At 37.5% G+C, this 20,277-nt stretch overlaps 1 protein-coding gene across 5 annotated transcripts in view; it reads left to right on the top strand.

The window, feature by feature from the left end:
* LOC127811432 (protein SPA1-RELATED 3-like) overlaps window positions 1-17,778 on the top strand; it is a 57,033-nt gene extending 39,255 nt beyond the window's left edge. The window contains exons 7-8 of one of the 5 annotated variants that reach the window (XM_052351295.1): window positions 5,778-5,863; window positions 17,058-17,778. In XM_052351295.1, the coding sequence (XP_052207255.1) occupies window positions 5,778-5,863; window positions 17,058-17,193 (222 nt within the window). In that variant the 3' untranslated portion in view covers window positions 17,194-17,778. The other 4 variants (XM_052351293.1, XM_052351298.1, XM_052351296.1 and 1 more) reach the window with 4 other exon arrangements.
* Window positions 17,779-20,277: the final 2,499 nt, after the last annotated feature.

Here is a 20,277-nt window from a genome sequence, read left to right as displayed (position 1 = left end):
GATGAAAATGAGATGTCGTCTATGAAGACCACGGCTTCGTTAAACCTCAAGACCTTGAAATGGCACGATGAGGTATCAACTGTATGAAGACAATCTCGTCTTGACAATGAAGAACAAAAGAATGAAAGATATGAAACCTTTTTCATTGAGAGGTTAAATATACGAATCAAGTGAGGAATATGAAGATGCTTGGAAAGATAGATAAACAAGAGCATAAGCAAAAGATGGACACAAGGATTTATAGTGGTTCGGCTTAAGCCAAGCCTAATCCACTACCTTAGCTTCTCACTAAGGATTTTGCAAATAATTCACTAAAACCTCATATCACTTCGGATAGGCCCTCTAGCACCAAGTTAGGAAATACAACCTCTTGCTTGAAAAGCAAGCCCTCTAGCAATACAACTTAGGAAAAACAAGAAAGATACAAAAGAGAGTTTCTAAGAGTATACACTCTTAGTTACAATGTCTCTCAATAAAGATACAAGGCTTGAAGTAAATAATTACAAATGAAGATTAAAGCCTTGAAGAGAAAAATTGAAGCACAAATGCAAATCGAGAAGTATGAAATAATCCTTAAGCTCACTTCACTTCATTCCTATCCATTAGCCTTCTCAAGTTCATCGATGACTTGTATTTATAAGCATCTCAAGAGATCTAAGAGAAAACTAGCCATTTGTGACCATTGAGATTTGAAAAACTAGCTGTTTGAGGCTTTCTGCGAACAAATATGTCAACAAATGAGGTGGGTTAGTCGACAATTGCTAATTAAAATAAAGACATAGTCAACAGACACAGGGATATAGTCGACAGATGCAATTTATCTATTCTGTTAGTTGACAAAGTGGAAAGCTTAGTCGACAGATTGAGGCCAATATAAATACCTACACACTATTAGTCAACAGAAGTAAGGAGATAGTCGACAGATGAAGAAGTTTAGTCGACAGCTGCAATGACTCTAGTCGATAGATGAAGAGAAATTTCAATCCAATACATTACAACATAAAGTAAATGTCCTCATTTTCTTTAATTTATATTTTACCTTCCATTTACTTTAATACATAAATGTAAATAAGAAAGTACCCCCTATTTGGATTCAATAAAAATATCCAAAAAATCAAAATCCATAACCATAAGAAAATAGAATTTTGGTTTTAGTACAAACTCGGGATTTAGCAAGTTTATCACTCTCAAAATACATACATTCTATTTATTGAAAAATTCATTAAAAATCGTTTTAACACTAATGGATATTAGCTGTCAAAATACCAGGAGATAGTTTTTCAAAAAGAAAACATTTTCAAAAATATGCTCTAGTTGGTCTTCTTCCTTAGAATAATTTTAGCTTTATCTTGACTAACGATTTCAAGGCTAATTTTGAAAATCACTTTAGGACATTCATTTAAATCTTAATACTTGTTTTTGCAAATCTCCATATGTATAGGAATGAAATTAATTTAGTTTTCATTTAAACAAAATAATACTTGATATTGAAATTGATTTATGTTAAAAACCATAAGCTTGACCTCATGACTTAGGAATAAAACAAAGTATTCTTTTTCATCATCAAAACTAAGTATAAGGGTAAAACATCATTGTTAATACGCTAAAAGGAGAATTCATGAAAATTGGTGGGTGTAAATGTAATTTAAAAAAAAATTCCTAGATTTCTAAGCCAACAATATTGCGAGGCTTTACAACATGAAAATTGATCGAGGGTTTTGTTTGATTCTCTTCATGAGTTAAGTTTGAATGAGACATAATAAATAGAAGAATTGCAGACAAATAATGCATATATTTTGAAGTCCTGCCCTATGGATAACAAAAGGTTAGTTGATTGGTGAAACTAGCTTCATATGGGCGTCACAAGCAATGATATTGTGATTTTTTTTTAGGGAGTAAGAGATTAGCTTCCATCTTAAAAAGTTGCAAGAGAATAACTCTTATATAATGTGCTACCAAGCGATTATGCTTAGAATGGTTATTGATGACGTTGAATTCAATTAGCAATTGAATTTATATGACTTGTACAAGACTTAGATTGCTAACCACTCCGAGTTGGATCTGATTGCCCTACATAGGAAAAAACAATGACTACCTTAGGGCTTGCCAAGATCGCCACTTTGATGCTTAAGTTAGTGAAAGGTTAAATAAAGATTTGAGAGCTATTAGAATTTGATGATCATTCCTTTGTGTTAGGAACCCTAATGTTCTATAAAGGGATTCCTCCTTATTTTTCCTTTGTGTTAGGAACCCTAGTTGTTTGGGTTGTACCCTATAAATTGGCTTGGCACTAACCAAACACTGCCTTAGGACTGATATATAAGAAACTAATAGTGTAATGAGAAGTATCGAGAAATTCTATCCAATTTCAAATCTCTCTCTCAATTTCTCTCCCTCCCAAATCTTCTTTCTCTCTCGTTCTCCCTCCAGTTCTTCTTATCTCCCTCCATTCTTCTCTCATTTCTCACCCCAAATTCTATTCTGATTCTCATCAATAGAAGAGAATTGGTCTGTCAGGTTCAAGACCCTGACAAAGTGGTATCAAAGTGACTATTCCTTGGCTATGAGTTCGGCAATTGTTGTGATGATCACTTGGTGATTGTTGGGGTGATCTATTGAAGCGAGGCAAGCTGTGGTGAATAGTGGGTTTAGTCCTAGCGATACAAGGCGGTTCCTAGTTCCCTTGTTTGAGAGGTTTAGCCATGACCGATGGTACACAGATGAAGAATTTCGAGTCACAACTGCAACAAACGAACTTGACCGTGATCGACCTTCAATTGTGCATGAACTCATTGGAAGCTGGGTCCAACAGGAATTACAAAGCAATCCTTGTGATGGACCAAAAAATTGAAAGGGTGGATCGGAGGGTTGAATCAATTTAAGTAACAATGGAGGCTTGTCACACAAGTTTGATAGCTTGCTTCATGATGATGTTTGCGAGGCAACAAGAAGTATCTTTGCCAATTTTCCTCCTAGAGAACGGACTGATCCAATTCTTCTGGGATTCAAACCAGCTTTTCCTAGGATAGCTGGTTCTATAGAATTGGAGGTGGAACCAGCCCCAATCAGAGAAAAGATGGAGGAGAGGACTGTCAGAAGGCGATGGGAAGTACTGGCCACTCAAAACCCGCCATACATCCCGATGTTGAAGTTGGATATTCCGATGTTCGAAGGGCAAAATCCAAGATGGTGGATAAGGCGCTATGAGAAGCTATTTTCATTGTATCATATACCCGAGTAGCAAAACCCACTTCTGCCAAGGTGGCTGCCATGCTTGATTGGCCTAAACTCACTTCTGTTAAGGCTGTGAGAGAGTTTTTGGGGCTCACTAGTTACTACAGGAGGTTTGTCAAACACTATGGAATCATTAGTATGCCCCTAATAGATTTATTGAAGTAGGTTAACTTCTATTGGAATGCATAAGTGGAGAATGCTTTAGTTAAACTCAAACAGGCCATGTGTGAAGCCCCGGTGTTGGCTCTATCAAATTTCAGAAAATCGTTCGTGTTAAAAACTGATGCCAGTAATTATGGAGTAGGGGCTATTTTGATGCAGGAAGGACATCATATTGCCTTTCTAAGCCAAGCCTTGGCTCCAAAATACCCCAGGGTTAAGTGTCTATGACAAGGAGTTGCTGACTGTGCTCATAGTGGTTGACAAGTAGAGGTATTATCTCAAAGGGAATCAATTCGTTATCCAGACTAATCATGAGAGTTTGAAGTACGTGTTGCAACAAAAATTACAAACTCAGCTCCAAGGGAAGGGGATGACCAGGCTGTTGGGTTTAGACTACACCATCCAATTTAGAAAAAGAAGAGATAACCTTGTTGCGAATGCCATGCCCGATGCTTTGAAAATGGAACAATTTCTGCCGTCACTACTATCATTCCAGATTGGTTACAGGAGGTTACAACCGGCTATGAGAAGGCAACTTGGACTAAGGAACTGTTGGAGCAGTTGGTTATTGATCCATCCAGCAGACCAAGATATACAACAACTGTTGGAAGAAGAAAGAGATAAGGAAGAGGCCGAAAGGATAAGGGTCGAAAGTGTGAAAAGATCATAGCAAATTAATCTAACAGATAAAGAAGAATAAGGATAAAAGCAATCTTGGAATCAGTTAAGGATATCCAAGTCATACTAATCCAAATCTATAAATTAGATTAGTTAAAAGAAGTTGTTATCCCATTCCTGTAAAATAGGAGAGTTTGTAGGATATTTTTTAGATGTTTCTGTCTTTAAGTCTTCCTAAATCAGCAAAATCAATATGGTGGAATAGTGCACAATTCCCTTAAATTATTCTTGCATGGTATTAGAGCCACATTCTTGTGGCACCTGATGTCTTGTTTCCTACTGCATAAAGGAGTCTTAAGTTTACGGTATGGTTGAAAAGAAATCGTTTAGTGAGACTTCTACCACTAATCCTCCTCCTCTAATGAAGGATACTCAAGTTCCAATTGTTCCAACAGCCTTTGAAAGCCACTCTCTTCAGATCACTCAACACAAGCTGAATGGAACGAATTTCAAGGAATGGTCCTAATTAGTCTTACTAGTAGTTCAAGGAAAGGGAAAGGTAGGCTATCTAATAGGTGCAATTTTAAAGTCGAGCCTTGAGTCATCAGCTTATGGCATATGGGAGGTTGAAAATGCCATTGTTATGGCTTGGTTGGTAAATTCAATGGAACCAAAGATTGGAAGCACCTACTTATTCTACAAGATAGCTAGTGAAATATGGAAGGCAGTCCAAGAAATCTTTTTAGACCTAGAGAATACAACCCAATGTTTCCAGATTTGGTCTCTCATTCGAATCACAAGGCAAGGTATTAATTCAGTTATTGAGTACTAGAGTACCCTAACAAAATTGTGGCAAGAGATGGGTTTTTTTTATGAGATTACGTGGGAGTGTTCTGTGGATGGAAGGAAATATGACAAGATGGTGGAAAAAGAGAGAGTTTTTGACTTCCTATATCGCCTAAACCCGAAACTAGATGAAGTAAGAGGCCAATTACTTGGGACAAAGCCTTTTCCAACCATAAGAGAGGTCTTTGTAGAAGTAAGACGACAAGAAAGCAGGAAGAAGGTGATGCTATCTGATTTAAGGCACTCCAACAATGAGGTCTATAATCCAACCTCAACTCTGAATATTTCCTGAGGGAAAATACCTACCATAGCTAAAGGAGAGTCCCAAAAGGAGAAACAGTGGTGTGACCACTGCAATAGGCCTTACCACACTAGGAAAACTTGCTGGAAGATTCATGGAAAGCCAGCAAACTGGAAGCTAAGGAATCAAAGGAAGGGAGGATAATCTACATACATGGTAGAGGTTGAAAGGGGAAATCCAACCAACTTCACCTTAACAGTAGATTAGTTACAGGCTTTACAACAGCTATTAAGCCAAACTAAGGTGATTAAGGCTGAAAATTTAGACACCTCTAATCTAGTGGTATCCCTAGCAAAGCAAGGTAATGCTAAATACTCTTTTATCTCTCAAATTCTCTACAAGCTGTTGGATCATAGACACTAAAGCATCAGATCACATGATAGGTTCTCTTAATATGTTGTCCAATTATGAACCTTGTGATCGAGATATTGTTGTTTTTATGGTTGATGGAACATCATCTTTTGCAAAAGGAAAAGAGATAGCTTGTATAGTAGGATTAACTCTAAAATCAGTGCTATATGTACCTGATTTAAAGTATAATATGTTATCAGTTAGTAAATTAACCAAGGAAAAGGGTTGTTGGGTGACATTCTTTCAATCTTATTGTGTTTTCCAGGACTTGTTCTCAGGGAAGATTGGCAATGCTAAGGAGAAAGGAGGACTCTATCAAACTCCAAGACTTGATCATTCTACTGCATTTAGGTCACTTATTCAATCTTCTTTATCTACTATTTCAGGATTAGAAATAATGCTATGGCATCAACATTTAGGACATCCTAGTTTTAAGTATCTTAGAATTATGTATCCTTCTCTTTCTAGCAATAAAATCCAAGATTTCCATTGCGAACTTTGTATTCTTTCAAAACAAACCAAAAGCCCTCATCCTAACCGTACCTATAAACCTTTTCATTTGGTTCATAGTGACATTTAAACCGGCCAAAACTCCCAATCTCACTAATACTTGATGGTTCATCGCTTTCATAGATGACCATACAAGGATTAGTTGGGTCTCCCTAATGAAAGACAAATCTGAAACCTATCTTGTTTTCAAAAGGTTTCATCAAATGGTGCAAAATGTCTTTCAAACATCAATTCATGTGTTGAGGATTGATAATGGCATAGAATATTTTTCAAATGAGTTTAATTAGTACCTAATTGAGCATGGTATCATTCACTAAAACTCATGTCCTTACAGCCCCCAACAAAATGGAATAGCTGGAAAAAAAAAAAAAAGAACAGCCATCTCCTTAAGACAGCAAGGGCCCTAATGTTTCTCTCGCTTAGTCCCAAATTCTTATTGGGGAGAAGCTATACTGACATCTGCTTATTTCATCAACTGTCTTCCCTAAAAAATTCTAAAGTTTAAGACTCCCCTAAATGTCTTGCTTGAATCTTTCTCTCATCATACTTGAGTCTTAAACTCCCTTGCTCCTAAGGTGTTTGGATGTACTGTTTTTGTGCACAAGAACGAACCCATTCAATCCAAACTAGATCCTAAAGCATTAAAGTGCATATTTGTTGGCTACTCTCTCAGTAAGGATATAAATGCTACAATCCTATTACCCGAAAATTCATTATGTCTTATGATATCTCTTTTATCAAGAATCAATCATTCTTTCAGAAACATCTTCAGCAAGAGAATATCACTGAAACATAACACCATTGGGACCCAATGATGCCTACTCCAATTTGTTCCACTTCCTTACCTACACCTATTCCTAATTCTGAACCATCTCAACCGATACCTAAATGTTGTCAAGCACCTATTTCTCCTATCCAAAGCCATCAAGGGGGAGAGAATAAGGAAAACCAAATTCAGGAGGATGATTAGGTTCAAAGTAAACCACCATTGATGTTTATTCAAGGAGGCCTCGTAACCCTTAGCCAACCATATTATCTGAACTGAGGATAAGTCCAGAAAAGGAAACTACAAGAGATGATGAGGCTCCTAATAGGGTGGAAGACAAAGGAGGGAATGTTTTGTATGATTTAGATGTCCCAATTGCTCTAAGGAAAGGGGTAAGATCTTGTACTCAACACCTCATTTCAAATTTTCTAGGATACTCAAAATTATCTCCTCTGTTCAGATCTTTCACAGTCAGTATTGATGATGTGGTTATTCCTAGAGGCATTTATCATGCACCACAAGAAGAGAAGTGGAAGGCAATAGTCATGGCAGAAATGCAAGCCCTAGAGAAAAATGATACTTGGGAAATAGTGAGGCTGCCAAATGGGAAGAAGCAAGTGGGTGTTCATCGTAAAGTACAAATCAGATTAAATTATTGACAGGTACAAGGCAAGACTTGTAACTCAAGGTTTTACTCAAACTCAAGGCCTTGACTATGAGGAAACATTTCCACAATGGCTAAGTTTAACTCTATTCAGGTATTATTATCATTGGCAGTGAACTTAGGCTGGAGACTACATCAACTAGACATAAAAAAATGCCTGCTTAAATGGTGAGCTGGAGGAAGAAATTTACATGTGAATACCACCTGGATTTGAGAGAGATGGATGACACAAGAGGAAAAGTATGCAAGTTGAAAAAGTCTTTATATGGCCTCAAGCAATCTCCTAGGGCATGGTTTAAGAGATTTAGTGATACTCTAAACCAGCTTGGATACAAGCAAGGGCAGGCATATCACATTCTCTTTACAAAGATGGAAGCTGATGTAAGAAGGACTATCCTAATAGTCTATGTAGATGACACAATCATCACCGGAGATAAAACCCAAGAGATTGAGAAATTGAAACATCAACTAAAGGAAGCATTTGAAGTAAAAAAATTGGGAGAATTGAGATATTTCTTAGGCCTAGAAGTTGCTAGAAGCAAGGAGGGTATCTTCATATCACAGAGAAAATACACCCTAGACTTGCTAAAAGAAACAGGCAAGCTCAGGTGCAAACCTGTAAGTACTCCTTTAGAGCCCAAGTGGAAGAATAAAGAAGAAACTAATTAAGAGTATCAAGTTGACAGAGGGAGATTTCAGCGCTTAGTTAGGAAGTTAATCTACCTATCTCACACAAGGCCAAATATTACATATATTGTAAGCATAATCAGTCAATTTATGCACTCTTCAACTAAAAGACATCTTGAAGTTGCCTACCATATCCTCGGGTATCTAAAAGGAACACCCGGGAAGGGGTTGATGTTCAAGAAGAGCAAAGAAAGAGGAATCAGGAGTTATGCAGATGCGGATTAAGCAAGATCCATTAAGGATAGCAAATCCACATCAAGGTATTGCACCAAGCTATGGGGGGACTTGGTCACATGGAGAAGCAAAAAACAGCAGGTGGTTGTTTGCAGCAGTGCAAAGACTGAATACAAAGCCATTTCACAGTGCATTTCTGAGGTAATTTGGATAGAAAGATAGATGGAAGATATTTCTATGCCCGTGTCCTCTCCTAAACTACTCTACAGCAATAGAAAATCAGTTATAAGCATAGTAAACAGTCTGGTATAACATGACAGGATGAAACATGTTAGGATTGATAGCCATTTTGTCAACGGAGAGATAGAAGGAGGAGACATAAGTCTTACTTATGTTTCTACTGAAGATCAAGAAGCAAACATCTTGACCAAGGCTATGCAAAAACAGGGATTTGAAGCTCTTAGAGGCAAACTAGAAATGATCAATATCTATTCACCAGCTTGAGGGGGAATGTTAGAAGAAGAAAGAGATAAGGAAGAGGTCAAAAGGAAAAGGGTTGAAAGTGTGAGAAGATCACAACAATTTAATCTAACAGATAAAGAAGAATAAGGATAAAAGCAATATTGGAATCAACTAAGGATATCCAAGTCATGCTAATCCAAATCTGTAAATTAGATTAGTTAAAAGAAGTTGTTATCCCATTCCTATAAAATAGGAGAGTTTATAGGTGTTTTTTGTATTTAAGTCTTCCTAAATCAATTAAATCTTTTGACTAACACCTTGATCACCTTAGGACTATATTTGAAGTCCTTGGATTCAATCAAATGTTTGTTAAAAAGTTCAAATGTACTTTTGCAAAGGATCATGTGGAATATTTGGGGAAAGGTGTTGGTATTGATCCAAGGAAGATTGCACCAAGTCACTACGGGTTTCTTGGGATTAGTAGGCTACTATAGGAGGTTTATTAAACATTATGGGTTGGTAAGTAAACCTCTGACCGAGTTACTTAAAAAAAGGGATCTCACTGGAATCCTCAAGCAGAAGCAGCTTTGCTTGTTGAAAAAGATCATGACACATGCAGCTGTTTTGGCTTTGCCAAACTTTGCAAAGCCTTTCATTCTAGAAACAGATGCTAGTAACAAGGGTGTGGGGATAGTCTTGATGCAGGAAGATAAACCTTTGGCTTTTATTCATCAAGCTTTTAGCCCAAAACATCTAAGGCTTGGTGTTTATTGTCGTGAATCAAGGCTTTGATTATATTTGTGATTGATCAATATTCTGTAGATTTAAAAGTTGTAATTAGAATGCAATTATATCTATGTTACTATAAATAGGAGATTACCCAATTGGGACATTTGTTTCCATAGTTAGGTAGGCATCTTATGTGTATATATGTATCTACCAGTTCAATGAGAATTATTGTCATATTTTTCCACATGGTATCAGAGTCTAAGAAACCCTAGGACTCTCTTTTTCGAGCCTTCCATCGCTGACTATCCTTCTACTGCTATCGTCAGCCTACCACCAGTAGCCTTCATGGTTGCCCAACCTTACCTGCTACTACAACCATCACTAGCAGCCTTTATTGCTACTATAGTATCTTATTTATCATTCTTTTCTTAGCCTTTCCCATTAACCTGAAATGTTGGCCACCACTGATAAAGTTAGTTCCCATGACACGAGAAACACCGACACCCTTGTTGCTTCAACCGTCAGGAGAACTGCAGCAAATCAATGCTGCTTATCAGTTGGATGGGAGAAATTATCTTAAATGGTCCTAGTTGATTCGAACCATTTTGAAAGGGAAAGGGAAGATTAGCCAAATTATAGGGATTGGACCAAAGAAGGAAGATCCAGCCTATACAACATGGGATGAAGAAAATTCCATGATCATTGCATGGTTGTGGAGTTCGATGGCAGCTGAAATCAGTGACACTTGCATGTTTCTGTCAACAACAAAGAAGGTCCGGGAGTCTATCCAACAAACCTACTCGAAGGTTAAAGATGCAGCCTAAATCTACGAATTGAAGACCAAAATAGCTATAGCGAAGCAAGGAAACAAAATTGTCACCGAGTATGCCAATTTCCTAAAGGGACTCTGGCAAGAGATGGATCACTACCGAGTAATTGAGATGAAGAACAGTAATGATGCAGCCACCTTGAAAGCTTTCATAGACAAAGATTGCACCTACGATTTTCTTGCAGGCCTCAATGTGGAGTATGATTAGGTGAGGGTTCAAATCTTAGGCAAAGATGACTTACCTTTACTTAATGAAATGATTTTGATTATTCTAGTCGAGGAAAGCATACGGGGTGTCATGTTAGACCAAAAACTAGTTAAGGCTCAGCAATGGTGGCAAATGGAAGAAGTCGTGGGTTTAAGGACCAACTGATTGGAGAGAATGGAAAAATAGGTCTCAAATCCACGGGCAGTGACCCTATGAGAATATGTGGTGTACTTTTTGCAAGAAACCAAAGCATACTAGGGAGATGTGTTGGAAGCTGCATGGGGAAATAGAGGTGGACAACAGCATCATCGAAGCCAAGGGCAAGTCAATATGGCAACCCCACAAGGAGAAGAACAATCCCAGAACCAAAGGAATTCAACATGGAGGAGATTGAAATGTTGTGGTACTTCCTAAGTACTCTTGATAAACCCTCATCTTCAGGTACCTGCTCATTGCTACACTCGAGTAAACCTTCAATTTCCCATGCTTTAAATGCCTCTAATACATCCTTTAAAGACTTATGGATTGTTGACTCCAAAACCACTGACCATATGACTCCATCCTGAATTTTTCACTCATACTCACCCTATTCTAGCAATCAAAAAGTTGCTACCGCTGATGGTTCTTTGATCACAATAGCTAGAATAGGAGAGATTAAAATTAGTCCTTCCCCGGCCCTTAAAAATGTCCTTCATGTGCCTAAATTGTCCACCAACCTTTTCTTCGTATCAAAACTATCCTATGATGTCAATTGCAAAGTAATTTTTCTCCCTTCTTGCTGTTGGTTTCAGGACAAAAACTCAGGACTGATGATTGGACATGCTAAGGAACGGGATGGCTTATACTATCTTGAGAAATCTGAAAAAGTACCAGTTGGCAGGTGGAATCAGCCCTTAACATGCCTTTTAGAACCACATATGCCCCCCAAGGACACCATTTGGCTGCATCATTATAAGCTGGGACATCCTGCTTTTTCCACTCTTAAAATCCTGTTTCCTTCTTTGTTTAAAAATCTCAATATTAGACAGTTTCATTGTGATGTAAGTGAGTTTGCCAAACATAGACATATTGTTTTTTCTACTAGTAATAACGAATGTCATACTGCTTTTGAATTGATTCATAGTGATATATGGGGATCCATCAATCATTCCAAATGTTTCTAGGGTGCGTTGGTTTGTTTTGTTTATTAATGGTTGCACAAGGGTTATATGGTGATATTCTCCCCAATTTCTTTTCTATGTTAATGCTTAGTTTCATATGCATTTGAACCGCAATTCTTTCTTCCTCAATCAATTTGGGGCACAAATCAAACGGTTTAGGTCAAACAATGTGAGGGATTATTTCAACCAAACCCTTCCACCTATTTCCTTCAACGGAAAGTTATTCATGAGTCCTCATGTGTTTCTACCCCTTAACAGAATGGGATTGCAGAACGAAAAAACAACCATCTCCTAGATACTACTAGGGCATTGATGTTTCACAAAAGTGTGCCTAAACAATTTTGGGGAGAAGCTGTCCTCACAGCCACTCATGTCATCAACTGATTACCCTCCTAAGTGTTACATTTTCAAACTCTAATGTCCGTTTTATCCCACTTCTATTATGCTCTTCCTACCATGAATCAGCTTAATCCTAAGGTATTCAAGTGTATTTCATTTGTTCACGTTCATAGCCCTCATCGGGGGAAGTTGGATCCTAGAGCTCTTAAATGTGTCTGTGTGGGTTATTCTTCTACACAAAAAGGGTACAAGTGTTCTCATTCTCCAACTAAAAAAATTTGATTTCTGTGGATATTACCTTTGTTAAGACTGAAACCTATTTTACTCACCATTCTCTTCAGAGAGAGACATCAAGTATGAAGATAAGGATGAGTTGTTCCTTCCTAACTTACTACCAGCTCCTAAACCTTTGCTCGACCAACTTGCATTTGAACCTCCTCCTGACCTTCTGCTCGAACCTGCACTTGACTCTACTCCACCAACTCATGAACCTAAATCCTCCCTCTAACCTAGTCTCCAAATTGCAGAGGAAGAGACCACCATTGACAAATGTTTTTTCCAAATTTACTCAAGAAAGAATAATCTAGAACCTGAACCAAGGCTGCACCTATTATCAGCTCCAACATTTGGAAATGAGGTAACCTCTATTGGCTCACCTTCTATTGTTGATTCTATGGCTAATATTAACCTGCCTATAGCACTAAGGAAATGAATTAGAGACTGCACAAAATATCCCTTATATCCACTTTCTCACTTTGTATCCTTTAAAAAATGCTCTCCATCTCATAGAAGCTTTCTTACAAACATACATACTGCATCCATTCCTACCACATTATTAGAGGCTTTCAATTGTGAAAATTGGAGGAATGCCATGAATGTTGAAATGCAAGCCCTAGAGAAGAAGAATATATGGGAGATTATGGATTTCCCAAAAGGGAAGAAACCTGTTGGGTGCAAATGGGTCTTCACAATCAAGTATAAAGCAGATGGGACACTTGAACGATGCAAAGTTAGGTTGGTAGCTAAATGTTACACCCAAACATATGGAATAGACTACTAAGAAACCTTTGCCTCAATAGCCAAGATGAACACAGTGAGAATTCTCTTATTCCTAGAAGCTAACTATGATTGGCATTTACTACAGTTTGATATGAAGAATGTTTTCTTGTACGGAGACCTTAAGTAGGAAATTTACATGGACATACCCTTAGGGTTCAATAGAAACGGACTTGGGACTAAGGTTTGTAGACTCCAAAAGACACTATATGGCCTAAAATAGTTACCTAGAGTTTGGTTCAAGGGATTTTCCAAAGTAATGTAGGCCATGGGTTACAAACCGAGCCAAGGAGACCACACTCTATTCATAAAGCACTCAGGTTCAGGTTCAGTCACAGCTTTTATTATTATGTTGATGACATTATAGTGACAGGAAATGATGAAAAGGAGAGGCAGAACTTCGACAAATGTTTGATTGAGGAGTTTGAGATCAAAGAATTAGGGAATTTGAAGTATTTCCTGGATATTGAAGTGGCACGATCTAAATAGGGGATATTTATATCTCAACACAAGTATGCCCTTGATCTTTTGCGAGACACAAGGAAAATGGCTTGCAAACAATCCAACATTCTAATTAACCCTAATCACAAACTTGGTAAAGCTAAGGGAGATAGAGACACAGACAAAGAGGCATATTAGAGGTTGGCCAGCATGCTAATTTACTTATCTCACACACGACCGGATATAGCCTATACCGTTAGTATAGTGAGTCAATTCATGCACAAACCCAAAGAACTTCACTTGCAAGCAGTCTACAGAATCTTGCATTACCTCAAGGGTACTCTAGGAAAGGGAACTTTATTCAAAAAGGGGGGCAAACTCATCCTAGAGGCCTACACTGATGCAAATTATGCATACTCAGTGGTTGATAGAAGGTCTACCATGGGATATTGTATTTTCTTGGGTGGAAACTTGGTTACTTGGAGGAGCAAGAAGCAACTTGTTATGGATAGGTCAAGTGCAAAATCAAAATTCCAGGCAATGGCACAAGGGATATGTGAACTGTTATGGTTAAAGATTATTCTAGAAGATCTAGGACTCAAGTGGGATGGCCCTATGAAGCTATATTATGACAATAAGTTGGCCATTAGCATTGCACACAATCCTGTGTAACATGATCGAACAAAACACATTGAGGTGGATCAACATTTTATTAAAAAGAAATTGGATAATGGTTTTATCTACACACCTTATATACCAAGTGAATCACAACTACCTGATGTTCTAACCAGGGGACTTAATAGTTAGGTCTTTCACAAGCTTACAGGCAAGCTGGGAATGTACAATGTCTATTCACCAGTTTTTGAGGGAGTGTCGTGAATCATGGCTTTGATTATATATGAGATTAGTCAATATTCTGTAGGTTTAAAAGCTATAATTAGAATGTGATTATATCTATGCTATTGTAAATAGGAGATTACCCAATTAAGAGATTTATCTTCATAGTTAGGTAAGCATCCTATGTGTATATATGTATCCACCAGTTCAATGAGAATTATTGCCATATTTTTCCACACCTATGATAAAGAGTTAATAACGGTGTTGGTGGTTGTGGAAAAGTGGCAACATTACTTAGAAGGCAATCAATTCATCATTAGAACTGATCATGAAAGCCTGAAATTTCTACTACAACGACAGTTGCATACACAGCTGCAACGAAAAGGAATGTCAAAGTTATTGGGGCTCGATTACATTATTCAATACCATGAATGAAAAGAAACTATGGCAGCTAATGCATTATCTAGAATATTTGAGGAAGGAAATTGTGCTGCCATCACTTTAGTGGTATCTAACTGGCTGCAAGAGGTGACTTCTAGTTATGGAATCGCTACTTGGACACAAGATCTTAACTGTCTATTGGCCCGAACAGCAAACCTAGTTATACTTTGAACAATAGCTTACTTCGATTTCGAGAAAAAATTGTGGTGGGAGATGATGACTCACTGAAAACTCAAATATTACAGTCATTGCATGATTCACCTATGGGTGGTCATTCAGGAATTCAATCCACCTATCATAAGGTCAAGTAGTTATTCTATTGGCCCAAACTTGAAGACTAACTGATTATGTGCTGGCTTGTGTCATCTGCCAGAATTGTAAACACAAAAATGTGACTACACCTGGTTTATTATAGCCACTAGCAATTTCAAGTCAAGCTTGAACAAGTATTTATATGGATGGGTCATGCTATTTGTACATCATTTATGTACACCTTGGGCTACACATAGCACATAAATGACATAAATAGCTCACCTCACTGCGTCTCACCGCCTTAGGTGAGGGCATTTTAGACATTGGTACATCATTATGTAGCCCAAGGTGTACACAATGATGTACCAATAGTATTTTCCTTCTATGGATTTTATAGGAAGATTGCCTATTTGAAGGGAAGGATGTGATTATGGTGGTGGTGGATAGGTTTACAAAATTTGCTCACTTCTTGAGTATTTCTCATCTTTTCACTGCCCAAGAAGTAGCAAGGATCTTTTGGAATCAGTGGTAAAGCTACATGGTGTTCGTCAAACAGAGACAAGATATTTACTAGTTATTCTAGTAGGAATTGTTCAAAAACCTAGGTACCAATCTGCATATGTCTACAACTTATCATCTTGAAACAAATGGGCAGACTAAAAGGGTAAACCAGCGTGTGGAGGGTTATATAAGATGTGTTAGCTTTTTGAAACCAAAGAGTTGGCATGGTTGGTTGGCTTTTGCTCAATGGTAGTACAATGCTAGCTATCACAGCTCATTGAAAATGTCACCCCTTGAAGCTTTTTTTGGGTTCAAACCACCACCACATCTCCCTATTACTATAGATTCCACTTCTTCAATAGCAGTTGTGGATCAATATTTAAAGGATCTCCAAGATTTGCTGCAGCTCTTTAAAAGAGAACTAGCTATTACCCAAAACATAATGATGTAGTATGTTGATAAGAGCTGGAGTGAAAGAAATTTTTTTGTAGGTCATAAGGTTTATCTTTGAATCAACCATCACCATCAGAAATCCTTTTCTCACTATCCCTTTTTGAAGCTGAGTCCAAAGTATTTTGGCCCATTTCCTGTCCTTGCTAAGGTAGGACCTGTTGCTTATTGCCTGCAGCTCCTTCCTGACACCATCATGCATCCAGTTTTCCATGTTTTGTTATTGAAGAAATCAATTGGATTGTTTAACCAGCACAGTCCTACTTTACCTGCACTAACTTCTAATGGGGATGTCAAGATGGAACCCTCGATAATTTTGGATAAACGAGTTATACACAGGAATTAAGTTTCCCTTATTCAAGTCCTCGTTCAATGGTCCCATTTGCACCCAGATAACAACACTTGGAATATCTGCCAAATCTCTTAGCTCAATTTCCTCGAGTTGCTCAACCTCTTTGATTTTTTAAAGGACAAGAAAATTTTGAAGGGAAGGGAAATGCCATGATCAGAGAATTAGGAGATAAGTAGAAAGCAGTAGTTGAGTGCAATTGAGTTGTTATTTTCACAGTTGCAGTAGTGGCTACAATATAGCCAAATAATTGATGTAAATACCAAAACTGCTATAAATAACTGCCTGTAAATACCAAGTAACTGTTGTGGACAGCCATATATAAAGCTATGCCACTTTGTACCAGGATTATGAAGGAATTAATTGAAGTTCTCTCATTTTCTCTCTATCCATTCATTGTTTCCCCTTTTTCTTCTCTCTGTTGTCTCCCTAAGTTCTGTCTTTTCTCTCGCTTTCTTCTTTCTCAACTATCAACTAGAAATCCTAGATTTGAAACCTAGGGTCTTGACCAGAAGTTTTAGATTGGGAATTAATTTTGTTTGGTTTGATTTTGTTTAAATTCGAAAAAATTTTATATTGTGCATACAGTTTGAGTATAATTGCCACTGTTCCATTGACTGGTACGCATTCAAAGTTACTTTCCTCTGTGTGTGTGTGTGTGTGTCAAATAATTTAGTTCTCATTGTACAGGTTTATGTCTACCATAAAGCATTCCCGATGCCCGCATCATCATTCAAATTCGGCAGCACAGATCCGTTTTCAGGGGATGATGATGCTCCACAGTTCATCTCATCTGTATGTTGGCGTGGTCAGACGTCTTCCTTAGTCGCAGCAAATTCCACCGGGAATATCAAACTCTTGGAGATGGTTTGATTCAGTTATATCCTCAGGAGGCGTTCCAAGTTTTGATCATAAACAAGAAAGGGAGAAAGTAAATCTTCAGGAGCATGAGATACCAAGAAATGATACAGGCTGGAGGTTTGTTTGCTCTTTCCTGGAATTTGGATTGCTGACAGCTGCTTCATATAAGGTTATATCAACAAAACAAATTTTGACATTCGAATATAGCCGACCCAGCTAACAAGAAAATGGAGAATGATCGATTTCGAATCAATGGAATGTAGTGTGGATATGAATGAATTCATATGGGAAAGGAAAGGAAAGATGGTGAAAATCTGTTGTATACTGTGTAATGGTGCGGATGAGATGATAGTAATTTGAAATGATAAATGTACTTCAAATTCGATTGCCTTTTTTGTATATCTTTGGTGGTGTGTGTGAAAGGTTTATCCAACGAATTATGGGCTTTGTTTAGTCCCCCTAAGAAGTTCGGCCTGGTTGTGTTTTTAGTCTCTCTTTTCAGTGTTTAATGTAAATTTATATTTTCATAAAGAGATTACTTTATATATTTCTTTAACTATTATATCTTGCAATTAATTTTTGAAAACCATCTATGTTCCTAATTTGTATGGGACACTGATAATTTTGCCTTGCAAGTGGGTTGGATCCATTTGTTTGAAGTAACAGATTTAGATTTTGAAACTCTAGACAATAGTTCTACTCAAACCCCCTTATGATTAATGAAATTAGTTGTATATTTTACATGAATAGGTGCTTAAAATTTCCGAAAATGTATTTATAATTTTATAAAAAAAAAATTCATTAATTTTATGTTTAATGTAAAAAAAAAAAAAGTGTGAATAAAAAGCATTACTAATATAAGCATATGATAAAAGGCCCAAAGAAGCTCACAACTAACTGTTGTCAGTCGTGTCGTCGAACGAGCTGACATTAGCTCCAGGGTGGTTTGCAAGTCTCTCCTTGAAAGTAGGATAGTCCCTAGCGGTGGGTCCCACGCTGGCAATTGCTCTCCTAGAGGGTGGGGGACCCAACTGTGGCACTACCAACAATTTGGAGTGCGATTTTGTTCACCCCCTTTAACGAGGGTGAACATAACTCCCACTGATTTGGGAGTTATTTTTAACAGAGGGGTAGTTATTTTTAGCTACCCCTCTGTTAAAAATAAACCCCAAATTAGTGGGGGTTATGTTCACCCTCGTTAAAGGGGGTGAACAAAATCGCACTCACAATTTGGGAAGCAGGACACGTTGACTAGGCCCCGCCCCAAAAAGCCCCCCACAGCTTGAGGCATGTACAATCGCAATCCCACCCTAAACCACCACCATCTCCCCCTGTCTTGCTAAATTGGGAGCAACAGCATACAAGTAATATTGACTAGGAGGATATAAGACGAGAACAGTACAAGAAAGGTATACGCACCACCGAAAATCAACCGAAGCTCTCTCTCTCTCAAATTTGAATCCCCTAACCACTCTCACTTGTTGACTCACATATCAGTGGCTTTCTTTCTCAGCAGTAGTCCTCACTCTTCTTTATTCTTTTTTTATAGACGAACCGATGCACTCAAGAGAGTTTGTGACTACCATTGCACCAAATCCTGCAAATTAATTAGTAACCAACCATAACGCCATCTATAGTATATATTATATACACACATTGTCCCAAAACCCTCTATACCCAAGTAGTGTATAATATAAAGTGTTATTACTTCATACAAAATTAATCTTTTTTATTTGCAATTTGAAAATTCAAGGGGCTAAAGCTGAAACAACTACTTTCAAAGTAATAGAAAGAAAAATTGAAAAACAAAAAAATGATCTAACATACTACAAACCATCTAAACAACACTTAGCTCAATACGAAAAAATGGATCGTAGATTACCTCCCGCCATTGTCATCCTTTCACGTTATGGTTCATTTCTATTGGTTTTGGCACTTCCAAACTCTTAGAACATCTTGAATGATGGTGTATGATGAAGAGAAAAATGATGTTTGAGCTTAGGGATCAAACATGTGATTTATGCAACCTCCTTCCATTAAGAACGTCAATCGGTTACCACATTTATAGCCCAATCAAGCCTAATCAATGAGGAAACATAACTAGCACAATAATGGGAAACATTTAGACCATAATCAATCAAGGAATGGTTACATTCTCCCACTTGGTCCATACATTTAGCCTAATGCCTTAACTTAATCTCATTGATTGTCTTTTCTTAAGAAAAAAATACATGAATCATGGTGGTAAGTCCTACGAGTATTATCTTCCATATATTACAATGTATTTAGTTTCTCAAGAACTATACTTTATGTGGCAACGTTACTTAATGAACTAACCATATGTTTATTCTTGATTCTATACAGATATGTTTTCTAAAATAAACTAAGGCGCACATGAATATGAGAAAACATCACAATAAATAAGAGTTCCATTCAAGTATCAAATGTATACAATTAAATAGTAGAACCAAGTCCCATTTTATTTACATGATCCTTGAATTTCAATGGTGGCATGCCCTTGGTCAAAGAATCAGCAATCATCAACTCAATACTGACGTGCTCAATGACCACTTTCTTTTCTTGAACACGTTCCCTTATGGATAAGTACTTAATGTCGATATATTTACTTTAACTTCCACTTTTAATGTTCTTAGCCATAAAGACAACAGCTAAATTTTCATAGTAAATTCTCAATGGCTTAGAAATGGAATCCATAAATTTAAGCCCAGATATGAAACTCTTAATCCATATACCGTGTGAAGTAGCCTAAAAGCAAGAGACAAACTCGACTTCTATAGTGGAAGTATCAGTCAAGGTTTGCTTGACATTCCTCCATGATATAGCTCCACCGGTCATCATGAAAATGTACCCTGATGTTGATTTGCATGAATCAATGCAGCCAGCAAAGTCAGAATTTGAGTAGCCAATTACTTCAAGATCATCCATCTGCCTATACATAAGTCTTTAGCTCTTGGTCCCTTGAAAGTATTTCATTACTTTCTTTGCAGCTCTCCAGTGGTCCATACCTGGATTACTCTGATATCATCTT

Source organism: Diospyros lotus, chromosome 10 (assembly GCF_014633365.1).
Source record: "Diospyros lotus cultivar Yz01 chromosome 10, ASM1463336v1, whole genome shotgun sequence".
NCBI classification, from domain to species: Eukaryota; Viridiplantae; Streptophyta; class Magnoliopsida; order Ericales; family Ebenaceae; genus Diospyros; species Diospyros lotus.
The sequence above is the reverse complement of the archived record's forward strand: the minus strand, read 5'-3'. Positions and strand labels throughout refer to the sequence as shown.